Source organism: Entelurus aequoreus, linkage group LG11 (assembly GCF_033978785.1).
Source record: "Entelurus aequoreus isolate RoL-2023_Sb linkage group LG11, RoL_Eaeq_v1.1, whole genome shotgun sequence".
NCBI classification, from domain to species: domain Eukaryota; kingdom Metazoa; phylum Chordata; class Actinopteri; order Syngnathiformes; family Syngnathidae; genus Entelurus; species Entelurus aequoreus.
In genome coordinates this window covers 5,064,559-5,089,404 of record NC_084741.1, presented here as the reverse complement: position 1 = coordinate 5,089,404, position 24,846 = coordinate 5,064,559, and the positions used below count along the sequence as shown (strand labels likewise).

The window sequence follows — 24,846 nt, the reverse complement described above, 5'->3', positions numbered from 1 at the left end:
TGTCCACGGTTTAATAGTATTGTTGATTTTCTATCTATCCTTCCAGTCAGGGCTTTATTTCTTTTGTTTCTATATGCAGTTAAAGCAAGATGCTATCACGTTAGCTCGTAGCTAAAGCATTTCGCCGATGTATTGTCGTGGAGATAAAAGGCACTGAATGTCCATTTCGCGTTCTCGACTCTCATTTTCAAGAGGATATAGTATCCCAGGTGGTTTAACATACAAATCTGTGATCTACAATAGAAAAAGGAGAGTGTGGAATCCAATGAGCCAGCTTGTACCTAAGTTACGGTCAGAGCGAAAAAAGATACGTCCATCGCTGCCTCTCAAGTCCTTCACTGTAACGTTCCTCATCTACGAATCTTTCATCCTCGCTCAAATTAATGGGGTAATCGTCACTTTCTCGGTCCGAATCTCTCTCGCTACATTGTAAACAACGGGGAATTGTGAGGAATACTAGCTCCTGTGACGTCACGCTACTTCCGGTACAGGCAAGGCTTTTTTTTAATCAGCGAGCAAAAGTTGCGAACTTTATCGTCGATTTTCTCTACTAAATCCTTTCAGCAAAAATATGGCAATATCGTGAAATGATCAAGTATGACACATAGAATGGATCTGCTATTCCCGTTTGAATAAAAAAAAATCATTTCAGTAGGCCTTTAACAATCATACACATTTAGCTCCACTAACCACGTTAAACCCAGATTTCGATCTAACAAAGGTCTTAACTCATTCTCCTTCTATGCCACATCAATGTGGAATGCACTCCCAACAGGTGTAAAAGAAAGGGCATCTCTATCCTCCTTCAAAACCGCAATAAAACAACACCTCCAGGCAACTACAACCCTAAACTAACACCCTCCCCCCACCACATCCCACTTCCCCGGATTGTAAATAACCAAATGTAAATAATCTAATGTATATACTTGTTCTTATGCTATGTGAGCTCACTATGTTCTCTGCTCGCTGTACATATCCTACCAAGTCACACCTACACTGTTTCAATGTCCATTTCGATGATGATATCATTGTTGATGACTGAAGTGTTGATATCAACCAAACCCGGATTGTAAATAATGTAAATAATTCAATGTATATACTCTGATGATTAACTTGTGTGATGACTGTATTATGATGATAGTGTCATGTCTGTTGATCATGTTTTTGTTTGGCCATGTGCTGTTTATTTTTTGGACTCTTTTTAGTTCCTGGTTGTGCACTTCCTTGTTTGTTTGTTACCTTGCCAACCCATTAGTTTTCGCCTGTCATGTCACGCACCTGTTTCACGTTTTGAGTCACGCACCTGTTTTCACTGATCATGTCACTATTTAAATGTGTCTGTCGTTCGTTCTGGCGACGTCAAACTTTTTCCATCACTCTGCTTCATGTCATGTTCACAGTTCCTTGTCAAGTAAGTTTTGTTTATTAAAGGCCTACTGAAATGATTTTTTTTTATTTAAACGGGGATAGCAGATCTATTCTATGTGTCATACTTGATCATTTCGCGATATTGCCATATTTTTGCTGAAAGGATTTAGTATAAAACAACGACGATAAAGATTGCAACTTTTGGTATCTGATAAAAAAAAGGCTTGCACCTACCGGAAGTAGCGTGACGTAGTCAGTTGAACATATACGCAAAGTTCCCTATTGTTTACAATGATGGCCGCATGAAGTGAGAGAGATTCGGACCGAGAAAGCGACAATTTCCCCATTAATTTGAGCGAGGATGAAAGATTTGTGGATGAGGAAAGTGCAAGTGAAGGACTAGTGGGGAGTTGAAGCTATTCAGATAGGGAAGATGCTGTGAGAGCCGGGGGTGACCTGATATTCAGCTGGGAATGACTACAACAGTAAATAAACACAAGACATATATATACTCTATTAGCCACAACACAACCAGGCTTATATTTAATATGCCACAAATTAATCCTGCATAATAACACCTGCGTGTTTGTTATGCTAGCTCCTAGCTCCTCTGCTAGCTCCTAGCTCCATAGAACACGCCAATACAATTCAAACACCTGATCAACACACACAATCACTCAGCCCAAAAGACCGTTCACCTAACCCAAGGTTCATAAAGCTTATATATTTTTAAAAAGTTACGTACGTGACGCGCACGTACGGTACGGTACGTGTTATGCTAGCTCCTAGCTCCTCTGCTAGCTCCTAGCTCCATAGAACACGCCAATACAATTCAAACACCTGATCAACACACACAATCACTCAGCCCAAAAGACCGTTCACCTAACCCAAGGTTCATAAAGCTTATATATTTTAAAAAAGTTACGTACATACGCAAAAAAAAGCCAAAGCTGCATACTCACAGTAGCACGTCTGCGTCTTTGTCATCCAAATCAAAGTAATCCTGGTAAGAGTCTGTGTTGTCCCAGTTCTCTACAGGCGTCTGTGTATCCAAGTCAAAAGTCCTCCTGGTTAGAGTCTCTGTTATCCGAGTTCTTCCATCTTGACTGCATCTTTCGGGAATGTAAACAAAGAAGCGCCGGCTGTGTACTGTTGTTGCTGACTACGTTCGAAAAATACGTCCGTTTCGCACCGACAACTTTCTTCTTTGCTTGCTCGGCTTCCTTCTTCATAATGCAATGAACATGATTGAAACAGATTCACGAACACAGATGTCCAGAATACTGTGGAATTATGAAATGAAAACAGAGCTTTTTCGTATTGGCTTCAATGTGGAAGGCATACCCGTGTTCCCCGGTCTACGTCACACGCATACGTCATCCTCAGAGGCGTTTCGAACCGGAAGTTTAGCGGCAAATTTAAAATGTCACTTTATAAGTTAACCCGGCCGTATTGGCATGTGTTATAATGTTAAGATTTCATCATTGATATATAAACTATCAGACTGCGTGGTCGGTAGTAGTGGCTTTCAGTAGGCCTTTAATGCCACAGTTAGTGTTTTTGTTTCATCGTTCATAGTTTCTGCCTTTGTGCAAGTTTTGTTTTCATAGTCAAGCTTTTTACCTCCGCTGGGAGCGCCTTTTGTTTATACCCTTTTGAGTGTTTCAAATTAAATAATGTATTTAAATTCACGTCTCGCACGCGCCAATTTTCCGTTGCCTTCCGGAGAAACGCAACCCAAGAACCAAGTCGTGACAGAAAGTATATATTTGTACCGTGAATTGATTAACGTGGACCCCGACTTAAACAAGTTGAAAAACGTATTCGGGTGTTACCATTTAGTGGTCAATTGTACGGAATATGTACTGAATTGTGCTATCTACTAATAAAAGTTTCAATCAATCAATCAATACACACAAAAAGAAAAAGAATGACCGAAAAAGGAATAGGCTGAAGCCAAAGCTTATATTTGCCTATCTTATACCTTCACTGACAATTAGATTGCCTGGAACATCAAAGTCAAAACAATCAATGGGATGAAAGTAATTGTTACTATATTTTATCATTTTCAATTATTTCACCTTTCAAGGTTTTCTTAAACCTTAACCAAGAATTACATGTCTTCAGCTCATCACTGGGCTTCTTACACCATTTAACTCATAAAACTGAAATACATTTGTATTTTATATTCCTTCTTACTTTACCTATTTCAAAAATCAATTATAGTTTTCTCCTCTTAATTGAAATAACCTACAAGCTGGAAGGCTGTTGTTCTTTACTCCAAACATAATTCCCATTGTTTTTAAAAACACAATATATAACAATTTGAACACATTAGAACTTATAAATAATGGATTGGTATGTTGATAGTAGCACGCTTTGTGTATTATTCTAATGATGCCACCATAGGTTTGCAGAGAACTATATACAATATGCACACACTCTTTTCACAATTTTGGATATAGAGAACATACAAATCCTTTATTTATTGAATCAAAGATACTGAAATTCCACGACATAGTGAATTTGCAAACAGCTAAAATGATACACAAAGCAAACTATAACCTGCTACCCAAGAATATACAACAATTCTTCTAAAAAAAAAAGAGAAATATAATCTTAGAGAAAAATTAAAATTAAAACATTTGTACGCTCGTACAACACTTAAGACCTTCAGTGTATCAGTATGTGGAATTAAATGATGGAATGGATTAAGCAAAGCAATCAAACAATGTACTAATATGATCCACTTTAAGAAACTCTTCAAACTTAAAGTGTTTACAAAGTACAAAGAAGAAGAACCATGATAAACATTCTGAATTGATTTCATCCATCTATTCTTTCATTCTCAAAATAATCTTGCTTATCTCACCATATGAAATATGACTTACTTCACCAATTATTATTTATTTATTTATTTTTATTGTGATTACCGTATTTTTCGGAGTATAAGTCGCACCGCGGTATAAGTCGCACCTGCCGAAAATGCATAACAAAGAAGGAAAAAAACATATATAAGTCGCACTGGAGTATAAATTGCATTTTTTGGGGGAAATGTATTTGATAAAAGCCAACACCAAGAATAGACATTTGAAAGGCAATTCAAAATAAATAAAGAATAGTGAACAACAGGCTGAATAAGTGTACGTTATATGAGGCATAAATAACCAACTGGTATGTTAACGTAACATATTATGGTAAGAGTCATTCAAATAACTATAACATATAGAACATGCTATACGTTTACCAAACAATCTGTCACTCCTAATCGCTAAATCCCATGAAATCTTATACGTCTAGTCTCTTACGTGTATGAGATCAATAATATTATTTGATATTTTACGCTAATGTGTTAATCATTTCACACATAAGTCGCTCCTGAGTATAAGTCGCACCCTATGAAAAAAAACTGCGACTTATAGTCCGAAAAATACGGTACTTATGGAGTATATTGTGAATAAATTGAGAACAGGAAGTGAACAAAGGTTTTAGCAACTGTTATGTAAAAGAAAAGGAGTAGGATTAAATAAGCTCTGCTTCTTCCTACTCCTTTTCGAACATGTTGAAAAGAGAAACTGGAAATTGTGATGTATCATGTCGTATGCTTGCATGTTCGAAATGAACTCAAACTCAAACAAAATACAACCAATATTACGTTAATGTTAAATCTTACGTGTGAAAAGTAATCCCCCGATTCCTATTTTCAACAGTCCGCTCATTTGAGCAGGAAAAGGCTGAACACCATCTTTTTTTTCTAACTGTCAACTGTCAGTTTAGGCTGCTCGCCGGCTCCTCGTCACCACTTCAAGATGGCGGTCCAATTTCTCGCGTCACCGCAGCCACTGCTGCGTCTACTTATAACATGTCTTTGTCCTGCGTGCTCGCGCACATCCACATGCTTGTCAAATCTTCCGTCACGTGACAGGAACAGCGCCTACGTCATCTTACTCCAATGCGGAAGAGGTCGTCATCGTAAAAAAGCGGTGAGTTGGACGGAGAAATGTGGAGAAAAGCTTGTCGTGTCGTGGCCGCAATGTCGCCCCGCTGACGGCTTTGAATGAATGTAGCTGTGTGCGGACGCTGCAGGTATTTGGCCAATGTCTTGTTGGCGGCTTCCTACATTAATTGGCAGCGAACGTGCATTGTTAAGCAATATGTCATGTCAGGCTACTAGACTCGGGGATTCATGCCAGATAATGGCGGCAAAAGAGTGTATTAACAATATGTGATTATTTGGTGTCAGATATTGGATTATTTTGTGACTTCCTCAACTGTTTTTCAGACTCCAGTTTATCAGAAAATGTCGTGGATACAAGAGGGCGAGCTCAACCTGCTCGAAAGGATTTCAGCCAACATTCTCAAGGTAATTTCAATTTTGCTTTTATCCTATTAGTTATGCAAGATTTTATTTAGTTATATTTATTTACTGTATATATATATATATATGATTGTATTTTTGTGCATTTTTTTCTAGTGCATTGTTTCTTCCCTTGTGTGGTGTTCGGGTCTCTGGGACCCGTTTTAATTTTTTATTAAAAGAAAAATGATACAATTAATACATTTTTTAAACTGAGACTCACTGACTTTGGCTCATTTTCTGTGAAGAACATATACCGTATTTCCTTGAATTGGCGCAGGGAATATAGTATTCGCACGTCTAGAATTACTGCCGGGTCAAACTCGTTTCTCAAAATAATTAACGCATGCTTGGCCTTATTGCCGGTTCATTATTAACGCCGGATCAAATTCGTTTCGCAAAATATTAATTTTATCATCGCATGTCTATAATTTTCGCCGGGTCAAACTCGTTTCGCAAAATATTTAGCATATGGCTAGAACTTCCGCCGGGTCAAATTCGTTACGTCACGAGTGACGCTTTACCTGTCCTCATTTTCAAAATGGAGGAAGCTGATTTCAGTAGTTTGCAATCGCACAAAGGAAAAAAGATAGAGTTATTCACTAGGATTTAAGGTCCAAGCTATTTAATACCGGTACGGTATGCTAAAAAGAACAGTAAGCAGCTATGTTTTATTAATATACCGTAGCTGCGTGTGTCAAATACGGTATGAGTCATTAAATGACTCCAGCCTCCTGGTGGTAGAGGGCGCTAGTGATCCTTCTTGCGACTTCCGGTACTGCAGAAGAAGTGATAACACGCAGCAACAGATCGTCTTTTTTTTTCCTCTCTCCTGAACTTTTAACATGGAGGATTACATACCGGTATCTAAAATAAAACAGTTTTCTAAACTGGACTTTCAATCGACGCAGGAGGTAATAATTAAAGGAATATCTCCATCGAGACAGAGAGACTTTTAAAACTGAAGAAAGAAAATAATGAAGACTTCTATAAACAAGTTATCGATGCTTTTGGTCAGAAGGAGCTGCAAATGGACTCCATTTATAAGTACAGGTAAGACCATAATAAAGTTTTTTTTATTAAATGTGCTTTTCATGATGGTATGCTTGCATCACACTCAAAGCGCACGCCTAAATTTAGCGCATTCCTTTTGGTAAACGCCGGAGTGAGAAGAGGGTTTTAAAATAATTAGCGCATGCACGGCCATCCCGGTAAACGCCGGAGTGACAGGAGGTTTTAAATTAATTAGCGCCCCTGCGGCTATTCAAGGAAATACGGTATCAGAATACATATTTAATGACCACACACTATACACCCCCCCTACACATTTCTATTACATATACTGTATTTTCCGCTCTATAAGGCGCACCGGATTATAAGGCGCACCTTCAATGAATGGCCTATTTTAAAACTTTGTTCATATATAAGGCGCACCGCATTATAAGGCGCATAGAATAGACGCTACAGTAGAGGCTGGGGTTACGTTATGCATCCATTAGATGGAGCTGCGGTGAAGGGAATGTCAACAAAACAGTCAGATAGGTCAGTCAAACTTTATTAATAGATTACAAACCAGCGTTCTGACAACTCTGTTCACTCCCAAAATGAATAAACAGCTGTTTTATTATTTTCCCCGAGGTAAAGTCAGTGACGTGGTGTTAAGTTTATATTTTAACAACAGCAAGGTATAACATGCAGTGCAACATTTATATCACATACTGGAGGGGAACTTTTCCCTGATTCAATAAACAGGTAAAAAACAGTGATACTGTTACGGTAAATCAAACATGAGTGCAATCACAATATAGTAACACTCCAAATAGTGCAGCGCGATGGACAATATATCAATAACTCAACGTTGCTCAAACGTTAATGTCACACAACACACAAAATAAACATGTAAAGCTCACTTTATTAAGTTATTCCTCATCCACATATCCCTCAAATTCTTCTTCTTCAGTGTCCGAATCAAACAGTTGGACGAATACGGCATCCAACATGCCCGGCTCTCGTCGAAGTCGTCATTAATGGAGTCAGTGTCGCTGCTGCTCTATTCTCGTGTTCTACTGCGTGACTGATCGTCTTAAGTTTAAACTCTGCCTCGTAAGCGTGTCTCTTAATAGGAGCCATTTTGGGGTCTTTACATAAACAAACAAATGGAAATGAAATGGCACGCCTCGCGCAGTCATATATCCCAGCATGCACCACGCGCTTCTTCTTCTTCTACGGGGGAAAATGAAGTCGGCGGCTGCTTACCGTAGTTGCGATTGATTGGTCCATATATAAGGCGCACTGGATTATAAGACGCACTGTCAGCTTTTGACAAAATTTGTGTTTTTTAGGTGCGCCTTATTGTGCGGAAAATACAGTAAGATGAACCGGGGCTAAAAGAAGTGTTTTTTTTTTTATTGATTGATTGAAACTTTTATTAGTAGATTGCACAGTACAGTACATATTCCGTACAATTGACCACTAAATGGTAACACCCGAATAAGTTTTTCAACTTGTCAAGGTCCACGTAAAACCTGCTCTGTCCTTTCCTGTACAAGTGGTTAACACAGACCACTTGTACAGGAAAGGACAGAGCAGGCTGTACTTCCTGAGGAGGCTGCACTCCTTCAACATCTGTAAAAAAACTCTTGTGGATGTACTACCAGTCTGTGGTTGCCAGTGTTCTGTACTACATCGTAGTGTGCTGGGGGGGGGCAGCATATCTAAGAAGGACAGCTCCAGACTGGAGAAACTGATCAGGCGGGCCGGTTCTACGACCGGAATAAAACTGGACTCACTGGTGACGGTGGCAGAGAAGAGGACTGTGGAAAAACTAGTGAGCATCCTGGATGATGCCAGTCACCCTCTGCATACCGTTGTCAGTAGCCAGAGGATCCTGTTCAGTGCTAGACTGCTTCATCCCAAGTGCAGGACTAATAGACTCAAAAACTCCTTTGTCCCACACGCCATTAGACTGTACAACTCCTCTCTGGGATGGAGAGGGGCTACTAGAATGACGGGGGATGCAAAACAATAACAGTGTAATACGTTTTCATAACATGGTCACTAATGCCTAGTTTCTCTTGTTATATTCTTATTTTACTGTTATATTTGTATTCTCATTGATGCTTTTTGTTTTTATTCTACTGTAATATTTTTCTATTTTGTTTCCATTTATACCCCCATTATTTTTTAAATTCGATCTCAATTCTGTACACTGCTGCTGGAATTTTAATTTTCCTGAGGGAACTCTCCTGAAGGAATCAATAAAGTACTATCTATCTATCTATCTATCTATCTATCTATCTATCTATCTATCTATCTATCTATCTATCTATCTATCTATCTATCTATCTATCTATCTATCTATCTATCTATCTATCTATCTATCTATCTATCTATCTATCTATCTATCTATCTATCTATCTATCTATCTATCTAAAACAATTCATGGTACAAATATATACCATCATAATACAGTCATCACACAAGTTAATCATCAGAGTATATACATTGAATTATTTACATTATTTACAATGAGGAGGGTTTGGTTGATATCTGCACTTCAGTCATCAACAATTGCATCATCATAGAAATGGACATTGAAACAGTGTAGGTCTGACTTGGTAGGATATGTACAGCGAGCAGAGAACATAGTGAGTTCACATAGCATAAGAACAAGTATATACATTAGAAATACATTTGATTATTTACATTTGCTTATTTACAATCCGGGGAGGTGGGATGTGGATCGGGGAGGTTGTTAGTCAAGGGTTGAAGTTGCCTGGAGGTGTGGTTTTATTGCGGTTTTGAAGGAGGATAGAGATGCCCTTTCTTTTATACCTGTTGGGAGCGCATTCCACAATGTGGCATAGAAAGAGAATGAGTTAAGACCTTTGTTAGTTCGGAATCTGGGTTTAACGTGGTTAGTGGAGCTCCCCCTGGTGTTGTGGTTATGGCGGTCATTTACGTTATGGAAGTAGTTTGACATGTACTTCGGTATCAGGGAGGTGTAGCGGATTTTATAGACTAGGCTCAGTGCAAGTTGTTTAACTCTGTCCTCCACCTTGAGCCAGCCCACTTTGGAGAAGTAGGTAGGAGTGAGGTGGGATCTGGGGTGGAGGTCTAGAAGTAATCTGACTAGCTTGTTCTGGGATGTTTGGAGTCTAGATTTGTGGGATGTGTAGGTGCTAGGGTACCAGGAGGTGCATGCGTAATCGAAAAAGGGTTGAACGAGAGTTCCCGCTAGAATCTTCAAGGTGCTTTTGTTGACCAGAGAGGAGATTCTGTAGAGAAATCTCGTTCGTTGGTTGACCTTTCTGTGGAAATTGATGTTCTGTGTACCACGCACACGCACACACACACAAACACAGCAGGCCTAGACAGGAGGAGGACAGAGTGTAGGTACACAGAACTTCAGAGGGTCAAATGTGAGAGAAAATGAGAGCAGACAGTGTTGACAAGCAATGTTGCAACCTTGTGTGGGAACCGCAGGTGCAGAAACACAAAAGAAGAATCCCTGTGGGATGCAGAAACTGGCAGAGAAATTTTCTGTGCAACGTTCATATTGTTGTTACTCAGCCATGAACCATGAATTGATTTACTTGGACCCCGACTTAAACAAGTTGAAAAACTTATTGGGGTGTTACCATTTAGTGGTCAATTGTACGGAATATGTACTGTACTGTGCAATCTACTAATAAAGGTTTCAATCAATCAATCAATCAATCAGCCAGTGTTTGTGGGTCTGATGAACCCGTTGCATCTCGTGGCTTTTAATGCCTCACAATCAAACACTTTTATGTTAAAATACTGAACAGATGTTTATTGGGATAAGGTAAACATCTGTTCAGTATTTTAACATAAAAGTGTTTGATTGTGAGGCATTAAAAGCCACAAAATGCAACGGGTCCATCAGACCCACAAATGCTGGCTGAGTAACAACAATATGAACATTACACAAGGGTTAATAACAACCTGTAATTTGATTGTGGTATTTTTATTCATTTTATCTTCTGATAGATTAGAAATGAACACCAATGGGAGCATTTTAAAACGGTGCCATACTCAACTCTACCTATTTGACTGGTTAACATTATCACGGCATTTATTCAGAAAGTATAAATAACGACAAATGAAGATAGAATACTATTAAACGCAACATGTAAGTGTAAAACAAAAATGATTTGTACATTTTCAGACTGTGCTTGGTCTATTTTCAAAATTAGAAAGCAATCTTTATATATATTTTTGAATTATCATGCCATGCAGTGTTTCCCATAAACTGCCAAGATACCTGTGGCGGTGGGGGCGTGGCTACGGGCGTGGTCACCATGATATCATCAAGTAATTTGCGTAATTTACTACAATGATATGATTTTCTCTAAAAAGGCTAAAAAAATGTATACTTACTAATCAATAACAGTTTTGTTTTAAAGGTCCATTCATCCATCCATTTTACAATATAATTATAACACTTTATGTACATATTTGAACAATAAGTTATTCACTGAAATATATTTATTAATTGTGGTTCTTACAAAAAATATCCATCCATCCATTTTCTACCGCTTGTCCCTAAATATATCTTATAAAATATAAAAGCTAAAATGTCTCTTAAAGCTCTGCCCCTTTAATTAGTGCATACTAAATAATTTAACTTTAGCCTACTACTACAACCATATTATTTACCAGCAACATAAAGTGAAACAGGGGCAGAGGTGTCCTGCCACAGTCAGTAACAAATAAACAGAAAACAGTCATGGTCAAATACAAATAAGGCAACAAAAGAAGTATCCTACACTTCTCTTTGTAAAGTAAATCTGAACAGCCTAAATGGGCATCTACATCAACTATATGATTTGCCTGAGAAGCTGGACAGGACAAAAAAAAAAATATATTTTTTTATTTTTATTTTTTAATTTTTGTAATTTTTTTTAATTTGTGGCGGACGTAATTCTTTCGTGGCGGGCCACCACAAATAAATTAATGTGTGGGAAACACTGCCATGATTGCACCAGTGCAGCCCTCAGTACTGTGATGTATTTAGTGTCCTTCTGAGAGCATTCATTTGACAACTGATCTCCACTCCTTGCGTCCTAGGCAGGGCCCATGCCCAAACATGTGGCTTTCATCATGGACGGCAACCGTCGCTTTGCCCGCAAGAAAAACATGGAACGGCAGGAAGGACACACGCAGGGCTTCAACAAGTTGGCAGAGGTGGGGAGGCCGCGTCACCTCTTGCATCATTTTCTGGATTCTGTAGCCAACCTTTTCTATCGCCTTTTAGACTCTTCGCTGGTGCAAGCAATTGAACATCCCAGAGGTGACCGTCTACGCTTTCAGCATCGAGAACTTCAAGCGCCCCAAGGATGAAGTGGATGGGCTGATGGACTTGGCCAGGCAGAAGTTTGAGAGACTTTTGGACGAGCGGTAAGTTTTTACTTGGATCTAGGGGTGTAACGGTACATAAAAATGTCGGTTCGGTACGTACCTCGGTTTAGAGGTCACGGTCCGGTTCATTTTCGGTACAGTAAGAAAACAACAAAATATACATTTTTGGGTTATTTTTTTACCAAATTTGCTAAATCTTCCACCAAAAATATTTTTCTTAGTGTAATATTTGATGTGAAGTAATGGGAACCTTGGATAGGTCAATAATTCATAATAACATTGATTTTGATTCAATATTATGTTTTGAGCAATGACAGTTTAAAGGCCTACTGAAATTATTTTTTTTTATTTAAACGGGAATAGCAGATCCATTCTATGTGTCATACTTGATCATTTCGCGATATTGCCATATTTTTGCTGAAAGGATTTAGTAGAGAAAATCAACGATAAAGTTCGCAACTTTTGCTCGCTGATAAAAAAAAAGCCTTGCCTGTACCGGAAGTAGCGTGACGTCACAGGAGCTAGTATTCCTCACAATTCCCCGTTGTTTACAATGGAGCGAGAGAGATTCGGACAGAGAAAGTGACGATTACCCCATTAATTTGAGCGAGGATGAAAGATTCGTAGATGAGGAACGTTACAGTGAATGACTTGAGAGGCAGCGATGGACGTATCTTTTTTCGCTCTGACCGTAACTTAGGTACAAGCTGGCTCATTGGATTCCACACTCTCCTTTTTCTATTGTAGATCACAGATTTGTATTTTAAACCACCTCGGATACTATATCCTCTTGAAAATGAGAGTCGAGAACGCGAAACGGACATTCAGTGCCTTTTATCTCCACGACAATACATCGGCGAAATGCTTTAGCTACGAGCTAACGTGATAGCATCTTGCTTTTACTGCATATAGAAACAAAAGAAATAAACCCCTGACTGGAAGTATAGATAGAAAATCAACAATACTCTTAAACCGTGGACATGTAAATACACGGTTAATGCTTTCCAGGCTGGCGACGGTTAACAATGCTGTGCTAACGACGCCATTGAAGCTAACTTAGCAACCGGACTGCACAGAGCTATGCTAAAAACATTAGCTCTCCACCTACGCCAGCCAGCCCTCATTTGCTCATCAACACCCGTGCTCACCTGCGTTCCAGCGATCGGCAGAAGGACGAAGGACTTCACCCGATGCGTTTGGCGGCCCGGAGACGTAGGAAGTCAAGGTGAAGTCGGCGGCTAGCGCGGCTAGCGCTCCAACAAAGTCCTCCTGGTTGTGTTGCTGTAGTCCGCTGCTAATACACTGATCCCACCTACAACTGTCTTCTTTGCAGCCTTCATTGTTCATTAAAAAAATTGCAAAAGATGTCCAGAATACTGTGGAATTATGAAATGAAAACAGAGCTTTTTGTATAGGATTCTACGGGGTACCATAACTTCCGTTACTCGGACTTCGTCACGCGCATACGTCATCATACCGCGATGTTTCAGCCGGATATTTCCCGGGAATTTTAAAATGTCACTTTAAAAGTTAACCCGGCCATATTGGCATGTGTTGCAATGTTAAGATTTCATCATTGATATATAAACTATCAGACTGCGTGGTCGGTAGTAGTGGCTTTCAGTAGGCCTTTAAAAGAAAAAAAAATTGCTTTGTTTTATTAGTCAACATTGCAACTTTTTCTAAATTACATGTAACCTTTAAGCTCTTTTTATTTCACTTTTGTTATGTTTTTGTTTATTTGAATAGTATTTTTAGAATGTGCCGTGGGCCTTTTAAAACATTAGCTGTGGGCCGCAAATGGCTTCCGGGGCACACTTTTGACACCCCTGCTGTAGATAATAAAAAATTAAATGTGATAAATCTATGGATAAAAAGCAGAGCCTGGCGACGCATGCGCGTTTATCATAACTCTCTCTCTCTCTCTGTCTCTGCCCCTCCCTCACCAATGCTGCTGTTTGTTTTGTTTTTAACCCCTTCTTAACCCTGAACGTACATTGAAAATACACGCAACCCTAACTCAAAATGCCGGACATTCGAGGCATTTAAGAAACTCCGCCCTGACAGCTCCGCAAAAGAGGACATGTCCGGTGAAAAGAGGACGTATGGTCAGTCTATCCTAGCCCGTTAGCTGCTAGCATGCCGTGTGTTGTGCCTCGGTGTGCATTGTTTACACAACGTGCGTTACGCTACTTAATATGTCCGTGTGGAAACTCGTTCGGTACACCTCCGAACCGAACCGACACCCCCGTACCGAAACGGTTCAATACAAATACACGTACCGTTACACCCCTAGTGGACACGCAATAATCCGAGCACATGTCTTTTGTACACCCTAATCAGTGTGGAATTGAGCCACTCCCTGTCCACGCTGTCATTTAAATATGCAAATCATATTTAAATTAGCCATGTGCGTAAGGGTTGTATCAAGGGTTGGAATTGGGGGTTAAATCACCAAAATGATTCCCGGGCACGGCCACCGTTGCTGCTCACTGCTCCCCTCACCTCCCAGGGGGTGAACAAGAGGATGGGTCCAGTGCAGAGGACACATTTCACCACACCTGGTGTGTGTGTGACAATCATTGGTGCTTTAACATTAATTTCCACTGAGAAAGGTTTGTGTCATGTTTGTCCTCCTCCAGAAACCATATCAAAACAAAACATTTTCCCCCCATTTTTTTCATTTTCATACATTTTTTTTAAAAAGCTCGAGGGGGCCCCTAGGTTAGAGCCGCGGGTTGCCGACCTTCGAGTTAGTTAAACCGGAAAATATAAAAAAACTGCAGTGGCCACAAGGGATTTGTTTTCATTGGTTCTGTGACGCAGCTTGTATCTTGAACAACTCTTATTGTGAAAGAGCGTCACCCATTGCAATGAATTGAGATCGATTTAATCTGTGTTTGGCCAAAGTTGTAACATGCAACATGCCTTTTAAAAAGAAACAACTACTTTTTAGATAAAAAATATTTCATAAAAAACAATGAAACAACTACTGTAGGAGCCTAAATGCTATTTAAGTTCATTTACATTTTATGGAAGGTGCTTTACGTTTATTCAGCCAAAAGGGGACTATTTACTTTATTTAAATAATACGAAAATGTATATATTGCATGCTTAGAATAATTATAAGGTACGCTTTATTTGTAATTATTACATTTGTCTGAATAATTTGATGACGTACTATTTTATACTGCTTTAATACAGAAGATTATGTAACTGTTTAATTGCATGTATGGCGGCAGGATCTGTGTGGCAATAGGGTTTGGACTAGGGATGTCCGATAATGGCTTTTTGCCGATATCCGATATTCCGATATTGTCCAACTCTTTAATTACCGATACCGATATCAACCGATACCGATATCAACCGATATATACAGTCGTGGAATTAACACATTATTATGTCTAATTTGGACAACCAGGTATGGTGAAGATAAGGTACTTTTAAAAAAAAAAGTATAAAATAAAATAAGATAAATAAATTAAAAACATTTTCTTGAATAAAAAAGAAAGTAAAACAATATAAAAACAGTTACATAGAAACTAGTAATTAATGAAAATGAGTAACATTAACTGTTAAAGGTTAGTACTATTAGTGGACCAGCAGCACGCACAATCATGTGTGCTTACGGACTGTATCCCTTGCAGACTGTATTGATATATATTGATATATAATGTAGGAACCAGAATATTAATAACAGAAAGAAACAACCCTTTTGTGTGAATGAGGAGGGAGGTTTTTTGGGTTGGTGCATTAATTGTAAGTGTTTCTTGTGTTTTTTATGTTAATTTAATAAAAAAACAACAAAAAAAACCGATACCGATAATAAAAAAACAGATACCGATAATTTCCGATATTACATTTTAACGCATTTATCCCAAGTTTGGACACAATATATTATGGGTAATGGCAGCCAGGTATGGTGGAATCGAGCCACACAGTTTTTTGACCTTACACTTACTTCTTCTAACTCTTTCTTACTGTAACACACTCACTTTATTTTGCCATTCATTTGTTCCCACATCGTTTTTGTTTTACGTTTTTTTGAAGGATTAAGTTGACAAGTAAACGATACAAAACGAAGAGGAGCGTCTGGAGTTTTGTTTGTTGTTGCCGCAGCAAGCGGGAGCAGGAGAAGGTAGAGGAGCGTCAAGCTAAGGCTTCATTAGGAAACTACAACTACAGTAGTTTTACAAAGTACTGTAACAATAATCAAACTAATAAGCAGACTTCTACGATATCTCCTTCGAGCTGCTTTTCTGTCAAACACACCATCCGCACCTTCTCCATATTTTCATAGATAAATATAGATTTTATTTGAACATCTTTAGCTGGTGTTATCAACTCATTCTGCATCAGTATGGTGCAGACAAGCAGTGCTACGCTCCAACTGCTCGGTTTTCATTATTTATTTTTTGATTCATTGAATATAATCCGCTTCTTCTTCTCAGCACTGTCCTTCACACTCACTTTATTCCTTCCCATGCTTGGAAAAGAAAGTGGATCTCTATCTATAAGCTAAAGCTAGCGAGTAATACCTGATGTTTTGGTCGGCTCTTACGAGGTTCACCGTGGCATTCCTTATGCCAACTAGCGTTTGGAAGACTCGTAACGCAAATTTTTGCACAATAATTAGTTGAGTTCGTATCCCAAATACTCGTAAGCTTGGTCATTCGGATTTAGAAGTACCAATGTGTACAATCAACTTAATATATTAACTTGCCATTAGGGATGTATACAGCGTGCTGGTATTTTTTGGTACCGGTTCCTAATTGGGTCGGTCCAGAAAGCTCGTTAAGATTCTGGACTATTGATACGACTGTTGGTATTTTGTTATCCCGCTGACCATCGTAATTATGATACATTGATACATTCACATCCAGTGCCGCTGCAATGCTTAAAAAAAGATAATAATCAGCTCGGAAAATTGACAAATAAGGAAGCAACACCACACAAAAGTTAGTAACAACAGTATGTTGTCCTCAAAAGTCCCTCAAAGTCTAATAAGAGTTAGTGTCAGTTTGAAGTAGAGATGTCCGATAATATCGGTCTGCCGATATTATCGGCCGATAAATGCGTTAAAATGTAATATCGGAAATTATCGGTATCATTTTTTTTATTATCAGTATCGTTTTTTTTTTTTTTTTTTAATTTTTTTTTTTTTTTTTTTATTAAATCCACATAAAAAAAACAAGATACTTACAATTAGTGCACCAACCCAAAAAACCTCCCTCCCCCATTTACACTCATTTACACTCATTCACACAAAAGGGTTGTTTCTTTCTGTTATTAATATTCTGGTTCCTACATTATATATCAATATATATCAATACAGTCTGCAAGGGATACAGTCCGTAAGCACACATGATTGTGCGTGCTGCTGGTCCACTAATAATACTAACCTTTAACAGTTAATTTTACAAATTTTCATTAATTACTAGTTTTTATGTAACTGTTTTTATATTGTTTTACTTTCTTTTTTATTCAAGAAAATGTTTTTAATTTATTTATCTTATTTTATTTGATTCATTTTTTTTAAAAAGTACCTTATCTTCACCATACCTGGTTGTCCAAATTAGGCGTAATAATGTGTTAATTCCACGACTGTATATATCGGTTGGTATCGGTTGATATCGGTATCTGTAATTAAAGAGTTGGACAATAAGTGAATGAAGTGAATTACATTTATATAGCGCTTTTTCTCAAGTGACTCAAAGCGCTTTACATAGTGAAACCCAATATCTAAGTTACATTTAAACCAGTGTGGGTGGCACTGGGAGCAGGTGGGTAAAGTGTCTTGCCCAAGGACACAACGGCAGTGACTAGGATGGCGGAAGCGGGGATCGAACCTGCAACCCTCAAGTTGCTGGCACGGCCGCTCTACCAACCGAGCTATACCGTCCCAATATCGGCAATATCGGCATATCGGATATCGGCAAAAAGCCATTATCGGACATCCCTAGTTTGAAGTAAACCCGCTTCACTCCCGACCGCCACCACCGCGCCTCATCTATCCAGTATTCCACAGGCCAATATTAATCCACTCAAAAAGGGAACACTTTTTGAGTGGATTTAATCTTTTTGTTTATATAATACGCACAAAACAGACACACACATACAACGGTAGCTATCAACATTCAAAATGGCTTGCGGTCCGTCACTCAAATACGTCCGTGTGCAACATAAACACAACAATTCACTTAACATGCTGATTGATTGTATTGACTTACCGTATTTTTCGGAGTATAAGTCGCTCCGGAGTATAAGTCGCACCGGCCGAAAATGCATAATAAAGAAGGAAAAAACATATATAAGTCGCACTGGAGTATAAGTCGCATTTTTTGGGGAAAATTATTTTATAAAAGCCAACACCAAAAATAGACATTTGAAAGGCAATTTGAAATAAATAAAGAATAGTGAACAACAGGCTGAATAAGTGAACGTTATATGAGGCATAAATAACCAACTGAGAAGGTGCCTGGTATGTTAACGTAACATATTATGGTAAGAGTCATTCAAATAACTATAACATATAGAACATGCTATACGTTTACCAAACAATCTGTCACTCCTAATCGCTAAATCCCATGAAATCTTATACGTCTAGTCCAGGGGTCACCAACCTTTTTGAAAGCAAGAGCTACTTCTTGGGTACTGATTAATGCGAAGGGCTACCAGTTTGATACACACTAAAATAAATTGCCGAAAATAGCCAATTTGCTCAATTTACCTTTAACTCTATGTTATTATTAATAATTAATGATATTTACACTTAATTGAATGGTTTAAAAGAGGAGAAAACACGAAAAAAATGACAATAAAATTTTGAAACATAGTTTATCTTCAATTTCGACTCTTTAAAATTCAAAATTCAACCGACAAAAAGAAGAGAAAAACTAGCTAATTTGAATCTTTTTGAAAAAATAAAAAAAATAATTTATGGAACATCATTAGTAATTTTTCCTGACTAAGATTAATTTTAGAATTTTGATGACATGTTTTAAATAGGTTCAAATCCAATCTGCACTTTGTTAGAATATATAACAAATTGGACCAAGCTATATTTCTAACAAAGACAAATCAATATTCCTTCTAGATTTTCCAGAACAAAATTTTTAAAAGAAAATCAAAAGACTTTGAAATAAGATTTAAATTTGATTCTACAGATTTTCTAGTTTTGGCAGAATATTTTTTTTGAATTTTAATCATAATAAGTTTGAAGAAATATTTCACAAATATTCTTCGTCAAAAAAACAGAAGCTAAAATGAAGAATTAAATTAAAATGTATTTATTATTCTTTACAATAAAAATAATACATTTACTTGAACATTGATTTAAATTGTCAGGAAAGAAGAGGAAGGAATTTAAAAGGTAAAAAGGTATATGTGTTTAAAAATCCTAAAATTATTTTTAAGGTTGTATTTTTTCTCTAAAATTGTCTTTCTGAAAGTTATAAGAAGCAAAGTAAAAAAAATAATGAATTTATTTAAACAAGTGAAGACCAAGTCTTTAAAATATTTTCTTGGATTTTCAAATTCTATTTGAGTTTTGTCTCTCTTAGAATTAAAAATGTCGGGCAAAGCGAGACCAGCTTGCTAGTAAATAAATACAATTTAAAAAATCGAGGCAGCTCACTGGTAAGTGCTGCTATTTGAGCTATTTTTAGAACAGGCCAGCGGGCTACTCATCTGGTCCTTACGGGCTACCTGGTGCCCGCGGGCACCACGTTGGTGACCCCTGGTCTAGTCTCTTACATGAATGAGATAAATAGTATTATTTGATATTTTACGCTAATGTGTTAATCATTTCACACATAAGTCACTCCTAAGTATAAGTCGCACCCCCGGCCAAACTATGAAAAAAACTGCGACTTATAGTCTGAAAAATACGGTATATATTTATATGATATACCATGTAATGGAGTGTGCCATGCATAAATATTATTTCCAGCTTCGTGTAATGAATAGAAACACAGGATGGATCTGTGGGGTCTTTACAAGATGATGACGTAACAACTGCATTGCACCTTGCACATGCACACATGGATTTATTTAAGACTTAAAAAGCAGGTGTTGATAAAATAATACCCTGCTGTGAGATGTTACATGGTGGTGGTGGTGTACAAAATATTACATGCTTATGGCTGTCCATCGATTACGATGATGACGTTGCTCCAGTAATGGGTTATTATTGAGGGGGGTTTCGTATACGCCATTGCATGTGGCTGTGCAGGCCAATGCGCGACCCGCATGGTTTGCCACATGTGGGGCAGATGTAGTCCACGCTTGAGAGGGGGGCCCCTGCAGCGCGCTGATGTCGCTGTATACGTTGATGTTTTCTCCTCTCGGTGGTCTGCTCCTGGAGATGAGCAACGCCGGCGTGACTGCAGTCGCGCCAGGTGTGGCGATCAGCAGCCAAGACTTCCAGTGCGGAAGGCTGGATAGCACAGCGCTTCCGGAGGGTTTTTATGTGGTCCTTGTAGCGTTTCCGCTGACCCCCAGGAGACCTCCAGCCTTCCTGGAGTTGGCCGTAGAGCAAACCTGGGCAAATTAAGGCCCGGGGGCCACATGCGACCCTTTGAGCTATTCAATCTGGCCCGCCGGACATTCCCAAATAATTTTTTTTAGATCTTTAAGATGGAAACTGTAGCTGCCATTATGATGTGCAGTCATGTTTTCTAATGACCGTTAGTCTTCAACAACACAAAGTATTTCAATGGTGGATGATATACCAGTTACTATGGTAATGTAATTAGTTACTATGGTAATCTACGTCACAGCAGCTCAGACGAGGCACCGAGCAGTGTGGGCGGGAAGCGTTTCCACAGACGCGGAAGGAGATTCTCACAACAAAGTTCTAAAGCTTAGTGATATAGAGAATAGAATAGAATATAAAGTACTTTATTGATCCCTGAGGGAAATTCAGCAAATATCAGGGGCCGTACTTATCAAGCTTCTTAGAGTGCCATTTTACACTTAAGTCCTGAGAATTTGCGAAATTTAGTCCTACTCTCAAACTTAAGAATAAAAGCTTTTTATCAACGTTCTTAAGTATAAGAATCACTCCTAATCTCCACGATATTTAAGAGACCTTCAGAGGTGTCTTAAGTGGTTAGGAGTTACCAGCAGGGGATGGCACTGAGGCGAGAGAGACGTGCGCGAACGTTCAGGGAACGGAACAATGTTTTTTTTTTTTTGATGACGAGCAGCTGATCAAACGGTATCGTTTAGACAGAGCGGATATTATTTTTGTCACAGATTTAATACTTTTCGATTCCTTGTTGATTTCTGCATGTGTCTGCAGTGGGCTAGTATATATAGAGCCACCCACACCAGTTTCAAATGAGTTGCCTAATTAATGAATTGGAAAGAAAATGTTATGACAGTAGCGTATGTGTGTGGCCGTGAGGTGAGTGACGTCAGTGAGTGTGTGGGCGATAGAAGAGAGGGAGCGGTAGCGTGAGTGCCGGCGGGGACTAGTTTGTTTTGTATTATTTTGTAGTTTATTGTCAAAATATACACTCCCATTGTCCACTTAAATATTTCCAAGATATTTCTTTATTCTTAGACAACGGATTCCCTTTCGTGATTGGTCATTTCTATGGACACAGAAATGACGTCACCTAAAATTCGGCACATAGTAATGTCGTAATTCAGCTCTGAGTGTGACACTTAAGATTCAGTCCTACACTTCGCTGAAAGTGTGAGTAAGACGCTTGATAACTAACTTTTAAGTGCAGCTTTCAGCGAAAAATTTATTTACTCTTAAGTCAACTCTTAGCAGACTTCTTAGGAGTAATTCTAAGAAGCTTGATAAGTACGGCCCCAGATGTATCAGATTGTAGGTGTGTTTATTTTGTATTCTTCATGTTCATATTTCACTGTTTGTTGCATCTTTGTTGCTTTTCACTTGATTGTAAAATATGTCGATCGAAAGGGTGTGTGACATTCATATTTTGTCAATATTCAGTGTTTTATCCTTCATAGAAAAATGTAAAATTCCATTACATCTTTTAAGGCGGTCTGTCATAACATTTTTAGCATTCAATCAGACATTATTGTGAGGTTTTATATTAGTGTTCCTAAAAGTAGATATATCGGCCCCCAGGCAACAGTTTTTTCTCTAAATGTGGCCCCCGAGTCAAAATAATTGCCCAGGCCTGCTGTAGAGGATCTGTCGGGGGAGCCTCTGGGCGGGCATGCGGATTACATGCCCCACCCAGCGCCGATGTCTTTGCGCAAGGCACACTTGGATGCTGGCTGTTTGGGTCCGGTCATAAATATCCACATCTGGGACCCCGTCCTCCCAGGTCAGACCCAGAATTTGTTGCAGGCAGTGGATGTGGTATCTCTCCAGGATTCTGACGTGCCTTTGGTAAGGGGTCCAGGCTTCCGAGTCGTATAGCAGTGTGGACAGACAAACTGCTTTGTAAACAGCTGCTTTGGTGGAAACTGTCTGGTTTCTGTTCAGGAAGACCCTGGTTTTGAGCCTACCGAAGGCAGCAGACTAGGGATGATACTCGAAACCGGTTTTCCCGGTTGTTTGATAAGAAAAGAACCGAGTCCTCTGACTCTAATCCCTTTTTGAGAACCGGTACCCGTTATCGAGACCACTATAGTAAAGGAAAAGAGTTGATTCTTTATTCAAATCCCGTCCCGACCAGAAATGCTCCGTGGGACATCACAAGAAATGACGTCACGTAGCTCAGTCATTAGGCGCAGATAGGGAAAGCAGGAAAACAATGGACGGGAGAACGCGCTCCAAGGTGTAATAAAGTTCAAAACAAAAGCTATAATCCATCGAATAACTTTACTGAGAGATTTTAGCAGGGTAAAACACATGACGAACACTTTTACGACCAACCGGAAACATAGCAACCAGGCTAGCAACGCACCTCCTTTACGGCAGCTGTCGCAACGTTCTTAAAACAACCGCAGCACATACATATATATACAACATATCTCCCTTTTTGAACTTTTGTTTTTCTTTCCTTGTAAACAAAACAAAATCACACTGTAGATGTGTTGTCTGTCTAATTATAAATAATGCAGACGAGGCGTGTTGGCTGAGTTCTTGACGTTTACTTTCACAGCGTGGCAACATGCAACACTTTTCGGGGCTACCGCGCATGCTCGTCACTCCCGTTGCATGCTGGGTAGTGTAGTTGTTATATTCTCTAGCTCATAACATTTTTCCCCCTATGAAGAAATAATGTTAACTCAATAAAGTGTATTTCTTTTTTTTTAGCTTTAACTTTTCATTTTTTTAGCATTGTAACCATATTTGCAAATAACTTTTCTCTTCATAGAATTTTCTTTCAATAATGAAATAAAGTGCAAAAATGTCAAAGCATCATAACAAACAGTTTTGTCAAATAGCAGCAGAATTGCACTTTTTGGAGAGCTGTATTATTTTCAGTTTTGTGCCCAAGGGACTGATTTTATTTAACACTATATTATTATTTGTACACATATAGTGATCACAGAGACAGGTTGTTTTTGTGTTACTGTATATATTTGTTTCTCTGAAAAATCCCACTTAATATACTTTGGGTAACAACAGTCAATATTTATTTATTTTATTTTATTTTTTTAGGTGGGTAACAGTCAATATTTATTTATTTATTAGATTTTATTTTTTTATTGTATAATAAAAGTGAGCTTTTGTTAAACCAAATATTGTGTGTTTTTTTTCCATATACAACAACCTATCTGGACTCCATAAGAGAATCGATAAGGAATCGGTTCGATAAGAGGATTCGATAATAGGCTCGAACTCGATAATTCCTTATCAAACATCATCCCTACAGCAGACGCTAACCCAACATGGACCTGGATGTCATGACCTATAGTACCAAAGAATACTGGTATCGTTATTTGTATCGGTATCGATAAAATCCTTACTAAATACACCCTTACTTGCCGTGCAATGATATCTAGTTAGTTAAACCACAAAATTGTTGATGTGACATTTAATGTTTTTATTCTAAAACGTCTCTGGAAAAATGAACCTTGTTAGATATTATAATAAAAATGAATACACGTCCAGTACTCTTCTGCAGTTAAGTCAATCGACATCTGTTTTATGAGGAAACCGTGCTTCAGAAGTCAAATGTTCACTCTTAGGTCCGATGACCATGCAGCATATGATCATCATCAGTTGTGCTTGTGCTCATGAATGAAACAGTTGTGGACTTCTGCGGTGTAATGTTGGCCCGGGCTGAATGTACAAATGCAGACAAGCATGTTTCTGCTGACATGTGCAAATGTAGCAGGTCGCAGTCATCCTCCCTGTTTTTTCTTCTTGTCAAATCTTTGCGTGTCTCGTCGTCTGCCTGCAGGGAGAAGCTGGAGAAGCACGGCGTTTGCATCCGGGTGCTGGGCGACTTGAACCTGTTGCCCCCGGACCTCCAGCAGGTCATCGCCAAAGCCGTGCTCTCGACCAGAGCTCACAATAAGTACACAGATTCCCCTTCACATTCACGTACTCTCTTCTTTTCTTCTATGCTCGACTGTTAAAAGTGATGCCCTTTTTTTCTTTTTTTTTGCAGGTGTTTCTTGAACGTGTGTTTTGCCTACACGTCGCGGTATGAAATCACCAATGCGGTGAGGGAGATGGCGTGGGGGGTGGAGCAAGGACTGATTAAAGCCAGGTAAAGCACAAACACTTCAGATTTGGAGTGAGTTTTGTGCGCTTGAACTTCAGCTCAGTTCAGTTTCAGTTGATTTCCAACATG

The 24,846-nt window shown here is 38.7% G+C and overlaps 1 protein-coding gene across 2 annotated transcripts in view; it reads left to right on the top strand.

The window, feature by feature from the left end:
• Positions 1 to 5,213: 5,213 nt before the first annotated feature.
• The window catches only part of dhdds (dehydrodolichyl diphosphate synthase), a 41,888-nt gene continuing 22,255 nt past the window's right edge, over positions 5,214 to 24,846 (top strand). Inside the window, exons 1-6 of one of the 2 annotated variants that reach the window (XM_062064076.1) lie at positions 5,214 to 5,351; positions 5,651 to 5,731; positions 11,819 to 11,935; positions 12,006 to 12,148; positions 24,451 to 24,567; positions 24,661 to 24,762. In XM_062064076.1, coding sequence (XP_061920060.1) covers positions 5,669 to 5,731; positions 11,819 to 11,935; positions 12,006 to 12,148; positions 24,451 to 24,567; positions 24,661 to 24,762 — 542 coding nt within the window. In that variant the 5' untranslated portion in view covers positions 5,214 to 5,351; positions 5,651 to 5,668. Of the gene's footprint in view, positions 5,455 to 5,650; positions 5,732 to 11,818; positions 11,936 to 12,005; positions 12,149 to 24,450; positions 24,568 to 24,660; positions 24,763 to 24,846 lie in introns of both variants that reach the window. The other variant, XM_062064075.1, reaches the window with a different exon arrangement.